The sequence below is a fragment of the Seriola lalandi genome, unplaced genomic scaffold (assembly GCF_002814215.2).
Source record: "Seriola lalandi dorsalis isolate HSWRI2012SDOR001 ecotype SW California unplaced genomic scaffold, Sedor1 jcf7180002054505, whole genome shotgun sequence".
In the NCBI taxonomy this organism is placed as follows: domain Eukaryota; kingdom Metazoa; phylum Chordata; class Actinopteri; order Carangiformes; family Carangidae; genus Seriola; species Seriola lalandi.
This window is the reverse complement of record NW_019525058.1, coordinates 1406263-1417804: the sequence shown is the minus strand read 5'-3', so window position 1 is coordinate 1417804 and position 11542 is coordinate 1406263. Positions and strand designations below refer to the sequence as shown.

At 43.9% G+C, this 11542-nt stretch overlaps 1 protein-coding gene across 2 annotated transcripts in view; it reads right to left on the bottom strand.

Annotated features, from left to right (window-relative positions):
* Positions 1-6: 6 nt before the first annotated feature.
* Positions 7-11542, bottom strand: part of LOC111660060 (ubiquitin-conjugating enzyme E2 E2-like) — a 48191-nt gene continuing 36655 nt past the window's right edge. For both annotated transcript variants that reach the window (XM_023413181.2, XM_023413180.2), the window contains exons 5-6: positions 4540-4687; positions 7-163 (exon numbers count right to left, since the gene is read on the bottom strand). In XM_023413181.2, the coding sequence (XP_023268949.1) occupies positions 66-163; positions 4540-4687 (246 nt within the window). In that variant the 3' untranslated portion in view covers positions 7-65. The remainder of the gene's footprint in view (positions 164-4539; positions 4688-11542) is intronic.

Below are 11542 nucleotides of genomic sequence, written 5' to 3'. Positions count from 1 at the left end.
TGTGTGTTGGGTGGGGTGGGGTGAGGGTGGGGGGCCGGGGGGGTTCCTGGAGGAGTCGAGCTGGTCTATGTGGCATAGCGTTTGGTCCACTGTTTGGCTATCCTGTCGTGCTCAGCTCTGTTGGTCAGGTACTGTGTGGCGATGCTTCCAACCAGAGGGTCGGCTGTAACACAGAAGGACGTGAGTGAGTTTAAATCATGAAATCTTTAAAATGTTATTTTCCTTCTTCTTCTGTGGTTTATTTTGAAGTGTTGATCCATTAGAAGATATAAAAAACCATCTCAGTGTAGTTTTACATCTCCTCTCTCAGGCTTCTCTCTGCAGCTCTAGTAACAACAGGTCTGTGAGCCAATCAGGAGAGAGGAGGCTCTGAGTCTCTCTTCTGATTGGCTGACTGTTTTCTGAGGTGATCCAATAAAAATACAGCAGATTTCAGGTTAAAACACTCAGAGAAACCAAATCCTGCAAAGGTTTGGATGGTGGGTCCAGGTGGGCGGGGCTTGGTGACTGCTTTGTTGTGACATCACAAAGTTCCAGAAGTCCTGACAGCTGGTTTTAAGGCTCAGTTTCTGAATACAGGCTGTGTGCATTTCTCTGTGGACTGAGGCTTTGATACTTTCACAGTATTAATATAGAAGCTAGAGCTGATCTATAATCACACTACACATGGACACACACCTTTACACTGGAGGAGCTTTAAAACTTTAACATGCATCGCTCTGAAAAACACTCAAGTGTTGGATGAAAACGTACCATAAAGAATATTTGACCAGCACTGGTGCAGAGGAGGAATGGCCCCCCGAGCATGAAGTCAGTTCATGTGTCCACGCTGCTCCACAGACAGTGGCGGTAATGCACCAAGAAACGCAACAATGACAACACATGACAGCAGATAACCGCCAGCTAGACGAGCCTCACAATGTTTAAACAATCTGGTTTGGAAATGTCTTATGAGAAAGAAAATGTGTTCCAGAGTGCAGAGCAAAATCATTGGCTCAATCATTGGCTTAAAATCAAAGGTTCATCCTCTGTGGAGCACGAATATCCACCACAAATTTCACAGGAATCTATCCAGCAGTTTCAGACGTACTGTACCTCGACATAATGTCTCACACTCGCACCTACAGACTTCCTGAGGGGAGCGTGACATCAGCAACGTCCCCACATCTGTCTGTGTGAGTGATTTTCTACGTGTGAGGACATTACAACACGTTCACTCCAACAGCCAATCACCTGAAACGGTCTGAGAAACCTGCAGCCGACCACCTGGGCTCATCAGCATGCATGGGGATTTATTTATTTATTTACTTCTTTTTACAACCAGTGAAAACCACAAGAAAAAGCCGTACGTCAAACTAATGCAGCTCCGTCATCCCTGCGGTCTGAGGTATCGCAGGACGTGCAGCACGGCCGACACTTTTATCGACAGCCTAGTAAAATGTACACGCCGCTGTAAATCAGAGGTGATGATGCTGGTTGGGCGCCAGCAGCAGCTCAGCGCCATCCCGTCTGTTGATACACCGCACACGTCCGGTCAGTCAACAGCCAGCCATTATGAATTCTCACGGACTCCTCCTATCGATCGCCCTGCTGCTCAGTTCGTTGTGCCGCAGGTCAATTTCTCAGTGAGGTGACAGAGAGAGAAGCAACCCCCCCCCCCCCCCCCGACAGGTGTGACAGGTGTGTTACACTGAAAGATGTTACAGCAGGAAAAGGCGGCCAAAATTTAGCACTGATTTTCCTTGATAATTGTGTTTGTGTAATTATGTTAAAAAGGCCAATTATGACGATAAATACCTGGGACTACTGTGGAGTCATGTGACCCGGTGGTTTCCTGGTCTTATCGGGGGTTTGTGACCTCAAATCTGGATTTTCATCCACTAGCAACATGAATATTAAGACTTGGGAGACTCGAGACGAACAGCTGGTGCAATTAAACCACTGCAGAAGAAGAGGACGCACCGAGACGATGAAGGAGCCTCGTACCTCTTTCCTTCGGCTTTAAGGGTGACCGCATCAAACACTGGTAGCTGCTGCACTAATGTAAGACCAGATGTTACAGAGTCATTTTATGGTTTTCTAACACTTTAACACACGTTTTTCAAACACTACAGAGTCCAGGCGGGAGCTGCTGAGGGCATCCACACCTCAGCTCATTTATTCTGATATCAATCCAGACGGTAAAACCTTCCTCTGAGGCAGAGCGAGGTGAGCTGTTATTACAGGTTTGACAAACTGACACCCCCGGAGCTACCGAGGGGGGAGAAAAGGAGTCACCTTTATTATAAAAGACCGTCCGTATATCAGCAACACATCAGATGCAGCAGCTCAGACAACAGCAGAAGAAGAAGAAGAAGAAGAAGAAGAAGAAGAGATGGGAGGAGACAGGTGTGTGAAGCACCAGCCACGCCCACAGGTAGAATATCTGCTTGTGGGTTCGTCCACCACGCTTTCACAAACAGATCCGGGGACCACATTCATCATTCGAGGCCGGGTTTAAAAAACAAGTGGCGAGAAGTGCTGCGAGCGACTGATTTTGATGAGGCAAGAGGCAGAAAGACGGAGTGAAAGTGCGTGGGTAACAGGGGAGGAGGGGTAATGGGGGAGGGGGGGTAACGGGGGGACGGTGGGAGTCTTTTTTTTCTTCTTTCTATCCCACTTTAAAGGAATCAGCTCGTATCATTTCAGTAACGTCTGAAACCGTTGAGGAGGAGGAGGAGGAGAAGAAGAGGAAAAGCTATTCTCATTTTTCGCCCACGGAGAAAGAGAATATCCGCTGCTACATTTATCAAAGAGCAATCCCCCGCAGAGAGGACACAAGCTCATCACAGGTCTTCACAATCAGCTGTTTCCTCCGCATGTCGTTGTCATGCACTCTTGGCTCCGACACGTTTCCCCCCCAGATGTTTCTCTGAACATCATATTGGTGTCGATATAAGTCAACATCTGCTTTTTATCGCCGGTAAAACTTTATACCGAGAGACGTTATTTGTGTCTGCGGCTGAGGACCAGTGGACCCACGTTTTCACTACTCCATAAAAGACGATGATTTAATTCCGCCGTTTCTCCATCGGTGGTCTTTGCTCTGCTGCTAAACGGAGCCATAATGGATCTAATTAGCTGTTTACAGGACTGTGTGAGGCAGCCAGTCCTGGATAAACACTGACTGGACTGCAAGGAGGAGCAGGAGAGCTCAGGCTCGCAGCTCACAACACAGTATCTTTAAGAGGGTGAACGCAAATGGTCTGAATGTGCTACAGTCATTATTTCTGCCCCACAGTCACACTGAGGGCAGTTATTTAAGAGTGTTGTCTATGGCTGGTGTTCAGACCTGGTATTAAAGCTCCTCCAGTGTAAAGGTGTGTGTCCATGTGTAGTGTGATTATAGATCAGCTCTAGCTTCTATATTAATACTGTGAAAGTATCAAAGCCTCAGTCCACAGAGAAATGCACACAGCCTGTATTCAGAAACTGAGCCTTAAAACCAGCCGTCAGGACTTCTGGAACTTTGTGATGTCACAACAAAGCAGTCACCAAGCCCCGCCCACCTGGACCCACCATCCAAACCTTGCAGGATTTGGTTTCTCTGAGTGTTTTAACCTGAAATCTGCTTTATTTTTATTGGATCACTCAGAAAACAGTCAGCCAATCAGCAGAGAGGCTCAGAGCCTCCTCTCTTCTGATTGGCTCACCGACCTGTTGCTACTAGAGCTGCAGAGAGAAGCCTGAGAGAGGAGATGTAAAACTACACTGAGATGGTTTTTATATCTTCTTATGGATCAACACTTCAAAATAAAACACAGAAGAAGAAGAAAATATGGATCTTCAACATCCGTCTCCGATTGCATGTGGTCAGCTCTAAGTTCAGGTGTGGACGCGCCTGAGACACGTCGAGGACGCATTTGAGATCCGATCACTCAGACCACATTCAGTCTCTTAGGAATATGATATTTGCAAATGTGTCCTCTGTGGCCACAGTCTGATTAGCGCTGACACAGTTTCAGAATATTTTATACTATTTCAAATGGATAAAACCACGAACCGTTTTAAAACCTAAACGAGAGACAGGAAACACACTTCTGCTCTCGTCTATCACACAACACTTTTGTAAAAACCTGGTGTGTTTGAATCAGACTGACGCCTTAACTCTCGACTGAGGTTCCTCCACTTGATCCATGTGGAACTGGAATGAGTTCAGCGAGCCTGGGTTTTCCCGCTCCTCCTGTCATCGCAGTCGAAACATATTTAAACTCAGCCGATATCAGATTAAACCGGCTGCGTTTCCCTCACTGCGACAGGCCCGTCCAGCTCTGAGGAAACTGTTTCTGCCGCCGCCGCAGCCGCAGTGTCACTAAACTCACGACTTGAGCCTCAAAGCGACAAACTTCTATATACATTATCCACACAGAGCTGACGTGTCTGTCAACCTGCCACGGCTACAACCGGGGAGTTATGACAAGGACACGTGTACGTGTATGTGTGTGTGTGTGTGTGTGTGTGTGTGTGTGTGTGTGTGTGTGTGTGTGTGGTAGCTCTCACCAGGGTTGCAGTCAGTGAGCAGGGAGCAGATGGACAGCAGGACCTTGGAGATGGTGAGGGCAGGACTCCAGTTGTCCTTCAGGATGTCCAGACAGATCACCCCCTGGCTGTTGATGTTACAGTGGTAGATCCTCGTGCGGAACGTCACCTGGGATAAAAAAAAAAGAAAAAAAGAAAAAGAAAAGGTGAGGTTAAAACTGGTTTTTAAAAGACACAATTCAACTTCTGATCGTATCGTATCACGAGATAGAAAGACACTGTAACGGCTGTCGGGGTTAAAAAACAGTAAAGCAATAACATGAAGAGCGTTTGCATGTGCAGTGACACGACAGTGAACTCAGGGTGATGTCCTCCCACTGACAAATGACTTATTGATCACATCTGCAATGAACATGTTCCTCTAAAACTACTGCATCACATCAGAGATTTAGTATATATATATAGTTCCACACTCTCAGGTTTGTTAATACAGATTCATCAACAGGGATGAAAATGTTTGGAAACTCTGTACAAGAGTTACCAGATATCAGCTTCGTTTAAATTCTTACTTTTTTATTTAAATATATCAGATTTCAGGTAAAAACACTCAGAAAAACCAAATCCTGCAAGGTTTGGATGGTGGGTCCAGGTGGGCGGGGCTTGGTGACTGCTTCGTTGTGACATCACAAAGTTCCAGAAGTCCTGACGGCTGGTTTTAAGGCTCAGTTTCTGAATACAGGCTGTGTGCATTTCTCTGTGGACTGAGGCTTTGATACTTTCACAGTATTAATATAGAAGCTAGAGCTGATCTATAATCACACTACACATGGACACAGACCTTTACACTGGAGGAGACCTTTAAAAACCAGGTGTAAAAAATAAAATCATATTAATCAAATGTATCATATTAATGAATTAATAAACATCTGCCGTGTCTCAACTCCACCTGATCTCCGGACAGCTGAAGATTATTGTTACAGACCGGTGACAAACTGCAGCTGCTGCTCTCACCGAGTCAGCGACACTCACTTCCTACGCCGTCTATACCGCGTGAAGGTGATCCTGTCACTTCCTGTGGATCCACCTTAGTCAACGGTGAAGTCAGCAGAGCTCGACATCAGCACAAGGAGCACAACATCATTAAGAAGCGACCTTTGACCCCTCTGTTTCCTTTAAAATCAATGATGCTGACCAGGACTGGCAGCCCAGCCAAGCTCGCTCTACCCCCCCCCCCGGCTTTGTGGCTGTAGCCTGCGCTCGCTTATTTCCTCCTCTTCCTCCCTCTTCTCTCCTCTCATTAACTCTCCTCTCCTCCCATCACATCTCCTTATGAGAAACAAACAACCCGAGGATATGAGCGGAGCCCCTCCCCCTCATTCCACGCTGGTATTACGGAGCAGATGACGGACAGAGTAATAAACAGGATCCTTCGCTTTACATGACGAGGATTTCCTGTGATGTGACGAGAAAAGGCGAGCAGGCGGGAGACGAGGTGATTGATGGCGGACTGGTTGAGGACAGCTCTCGTGTGTGTTCTTACACCTCTGCTGAAATGGGTTAGCGGTGACATGACGCTAACGCTACCAGCCCAGCAGCCACTAAAAGCAGATCCCACGGCTATCGTGTGTGTGGTCTCATTAATAGGCCGTAATCCCGTAACAGCTGATGCTAATAGATTATGATGCTGCGTCCGTGTAACTAAAGCCACGGGTCTAATCCCACATCCCCCTCTGTATTAAAGTTTCATCATTCAGCCAATAAACACAACCTCTGTATTCCAACAGTTCTCATTCGGATTCTACAAGCGTAGGTGTGTGTGTGTGTGTGTGTGTGTGTTTCTAGAGTAAACACGGTTCACAGAGAACACTTTAATACCTTGATATGAATATCTCCAGCCAACGTCACGGCAATCCAGGCAGTAATTTTTCAGTGGCTTTATTTTGTTCAGTTATATTTGTTCGAATCGGCCTGAGGAAAAGCTCACTGAGTTTCTAAAAACAAAACAGTTTAACGCTCCATCCAGTGTAAAGGTCTGTGTCCATGTGTAGTGTGATTATAGATCAGCTCTAGCTTCTATATTAATACTGTGAAAGTATCAAAGCCTCAGTCCACACAGAAATGCACACAGCCTGTATTCAGAAACTGAGCCTTAAAACCAGCCGTCAGGACTTCTGGAACTTTGTGATGTCACAACAAAGCAGTCACCAAGCCCCGCCCACCTGGACCCACATTCCAAACCTTTACAGGATTTGGTTTCTCTGAGTGTTTTTCCCTGAAATCTGCTATATTTGATCTGTTCTATAAAACAACAAATATAAATCTTATGGATCAACACTTCAAATAAAAACACAGAAGAAGAAGGAAAATGTGGAGCTTTAAATCTCAGCAGAGCAAAGAGCGAGGAATCATCTTCTGTGGAACCGGAGGACGGAGGCCAGAAGAAAATTTCACTACAGGGACATTAAAGTATATCTTATCTTTTATCTTATAACAACATTTCATGGTAATCTAGGATCTTAATGTGACGTAGACAGATCGATGGACAGACCAAACGTCTCAAACGCAGACGATTCCCTATTTACACAACCAGCAGACACATTGGATATAAATCCAATACTGACTCTACTTTTAGCTCTGCGTCGGTCCCCATCTACTCCTGAGAGGACGAGAGACCATCTTGTTATAGGATCAGTGCTAGCTAACATTAGCTACCATAAGCAGGGCTGTAACCCCTGAGAGTGGGGGAGGGGGGGGCATTTTATTACTTATGAAATCAACTTTTTATTAATAAGAGGAAGAAGGAAGGAAGACTCACTGAAAGTCCTGACGTTATCGGGGTGAAAGTCACTCCTCAAATGACTGGATTTGTTTTATAGAAACTGTAATACTGTAAACCTGAACCACATTCATAGATTTAGAAAAAACGCTTTCTCTCTCAGACGTTCGTTGCAGCACGAAGACAACGACTGTGGTATTCTGGATTAAGCCTGATATTGAGGTGGATTTAACTGTTTGTCATTTAATATCAAGATGTCTATAAATATCCTGAACAGCACTTTTTCTTGCACTTCAATTGAGAAAACTTTTACAGCTAAAAGAATTTTAAAAAGTGCTTTTTTGGATCGTCCACTCGCCAAAATCTTTTTTAACAGTTATGTTTTAACCTTAAGAAACAATGCACTGTGCAAAAAAGTATTGCCATTATCACAGATGTCACTGATTTGTATAATCACCCAGAGATGTTAAAACCATCCCGACAAAACCGGTTTTTATCTCATCTCACAGTATATCTTATATCTCATCCGCTAACCTCAGGGTGAGTCAAGTAAATCATTTTAATTGCTCTGTAGGCTGCAGAGATCCCTCCTCATGCCAAAAGGCCACATTTGTCTTGACTGTGATAAAGCACGTTCCTCTATTATTACCTCAGTTCTGTTCATATCCAACGTCCACATCCATCCAAAAGGAATGAAAAGCAATTGAACTGATTCATAGTTTTGCGGACAGTCATCATGACATAATTTAAACGAGACAGAACGGGAAAAGGTTTAAAAAGGAGGCTGATCGTCCGCAAGTCTAAGCTTGACTTTATGACTCTACATGGCACGTTAAACAGCCTATTTCACAAGGGCTGGAAATGAGAACGATATCATGCAGGGGGGGGGGATAAAGTGTGGAGCGGAATTTAGTTCAAAACCATGAGGAAATGATGGTAGATGGAGCGGGATAATGTTAGTTAGCGTCTAATCTCTCAGCCTGTCACTGGATAGCTCTGCTGAACGGCTCCTGGAACGGACTAATGTTGGACCAAAAATACAAATACTGACGGAACGCCCTTGCCACGCTCAACCTCTATCTAAGAGTATCAGTGTCGGCCTTAACGGGGCTTTATCATCCTAACATTAGCGGGCGAGCCAGTGGAGTGAGCAGCTGCAGCTGTCAGATCGGTGGCTGCGAGCCGGCGAGCTGCAGGATGGCACAGCTCATAGCCAGGCTGGAAAAACACGGCAGCAGGAGGCCAAGAGTTTAGATGAGCTCTGTTTCCCCCTCAGCGCAGGCTGCCAGGAAGGAGGCACTTTGAGCCGGTGGACAGGGAGGGAACGAGGAGATGATTGTTTCTCTCTGGGAGTCGTGTTTCACTCCAGACTGCGGATCACAACACCCAAAGCTGTGACAAAACTGCCCCAATAAATTCAGTTTGTTGTGAAAATGTTGCATGTTTTTTTTTTTTTCCCAGCATTACATCGAAGGGAGCCAATCAAAAGGTAGGAAGTCGTAGTAAGTCACTTTGTTTTTCATCCAAACTCAGTCTCTGGTTTACATTCTGTTCGTCAGGCATTTAAAAAGTTTTTGATGCTGGTGCCAAAGAAGTTTTTCGAAGAACTCTTTTCACTGCGTAACAAAATAAACCCTGCTCCACTCGGCGTGTCAGTGTTATCACAAACACATCTGCCTCTGTTAAGTGGCTCGAATGGGAGAAATGACTCACCCATCAAACCTCATTGTTTGCTTAAAAACATCCCGGTGGATGCAGAGTAACAGAATACATGACACAGACACACACAGTTCTGCCAACATGTTATTGAGAAAGCTTTTTTATTTTTATTTTTAAAAAGCAGAATCACCTCATCGCGACCGTTTCCTCCAACCAACCAGACGAGCTGCAGGAAACGCGGCCGCAGTCTTTCCTTCCTGAGTCACTGTGTTGTAATAATGGTGGGAGGTGTTTTTTTTTTGTTTTTTTTACACAACATTATGATGTCACAGTGAAGCTGACCTTTGACCTTTCTTTTGGATATAAAATCTCATCGCTTCATTTTATTCTTCTAGACATTTGGAAGGAGCGGCTGTGGCTTTTATTTCCTGCAACTTGGAGGCGGGGATTCTTGTCTATGACAAAATTCATTATCTTAGATTAGATTAGATTAAAATCAGGTGTCATACTTCATCTGCTATTTTGGTAACAACTAAAACGTGTCCCATCGCACTAAGTACTGAGAGTTTGTTTCAAACATCTTATCAGATAAGACGTTTTATTTACTCCCTCTCTGATCACATAAATCCCGATTCAAATAAAAATCTGGAAAAAGCGTGTAGAGCATCTAAAGTCAGGATTCCCTTTCCAAAGTGAAAATTAACTTTTATGCTCAACGAGAAACATTTAATTTTGATGGTAATAAACACCCAGCCCAAGTGTTCTGGATGTTTTTAGACCAATGTCAATATAGAAGCTGAAGTTTCAGGAGTAAAATAATACATTAATCAAAACCTCATGACAAATATAGAAAAGATTTTTATTCTAAGATTTTCTTATTTTTTTTTTTACAATGCAGTAAAAGTTAAAAGCAGTCTGTAAGTTTACCGTTTAATGTGTGTTTCTGTTGTTGGGGTTAAATTATAGAACGATGCTAATATAAAGTGTTATTTCTGAGGGTTATAATTATGAGCAATTTTCTTTTCCGTTTGTTCGGTAGCTTAAAGTGAATGAAAACTGTAGCAGGTAAATATAAATGAGCCTGTTCAGCTGCTGCTTAATACATTTGCTTTTTGGTTTATTGGTCCATATTGTTTATATTTACTGTCTAACTGTATGTGTGAAGGTTTCTCCAAACAAAACCCCTTTTGAATTTAACAAAATAAACCAGCTGAATACATTATTAACACAAAGCAGACGTATAAGAACTTAACTCAAATAAAGTAGAATAAAGTCTAAAATGAACAAAGTTATGAATCATATGAGGAAATATAAATAAGGTACAAGACGAAGGATTAATGGGTCGAGGTTTGACACCCAGCCCCAATAAGAAGCACAAGTGCCTGTAATTAAAAAGAGGTGGTGAACTGTTCCTCAACAGAAGCTGGTTTATTATTTCTGTCACTTCGTTTCCTTTCAAGCCTCAGTTTTCTGTTTTAATCACTTCCTGGAACTGAACCAGGAAAACACGTAAAAACTCAGAAACACAACACAGCAAATAATATCCGAACAACCACCGGACACATTAAACTCTCCTCCACACCACGGATCAAAGTGTCTTAAAAACCGGTGGCTGGATTTTTCATTAAAGAGTTTGAATCCTAATATTTGTGGCGATCGTCTGACAGCATCATCCTCAGGACCAGATTTGCATAAAAACTATCACAGGCAAATTGTGTCCTGTTGCTGCCGTCTCCTGAACAACTCTCTTTCACTTCAATCCAAAGCCGGCTGAGGGGGCTTCTCAGGATACATACGGCAGATATCTTCGCTGTAAAGTGGATTTTTCTGTTTACTCTTACAACATGTGTCTCTAAATAGCTGCTAGCGCTTTTAGCCGGTGAGTATTTCTAGACCTGAAACCAAAAACCCAGCACGAAATCAGGAGTACAACTCAAACCGAGGGAGGTGGCAACCGCTGTCAGCGAGTCTGCTGTGTAAATTCTGACACACACTTGCATCAGCAGGAGACAGAGACACACACACACACACACACACACACACACACACACACACACACACACACACACACACACACACACACGTAAACCCACAGCCTCACTGGAGGGAAGCCAAACGCTGCAGAGTGCTAGCAGCATGCGTATCAGGAAGGGACACAATAACAAGAAACTGATAAAAAGATAAGGCTGGTGAGAGTCGTTAGTTTTCTTATTGTCAAAAGATCAAAAACAACAATTAATGTATCCTTCTCATAAGTATTGAGTGTGTGTGTGTAAATGTGATATATGTTCTTTGTGCATTTTCAGCATCCACATTTGGTGCTGTAGTGAGCATTGAGAACAATGGAGCTCTGCTGCACAATTTCCTCCTGTGTGAGAAACGTTTGCTAAAAACTACAATGACCAGCTGCTGTAGGAAGTTACACTTTTTTTTTTTTTAACAGCACCTCTTCTTCTGTGTTTTATTTGAAGTGTTGATCCATCAGAAGATATAAAAACCATCTCAGTGTAGTTTTACATCTCCTCTCTCAGGCTTCTCTCTGGAGCTCTAGCAACAACAGGTCGGTGAGCCAATCAGAAGAGAGGAGGT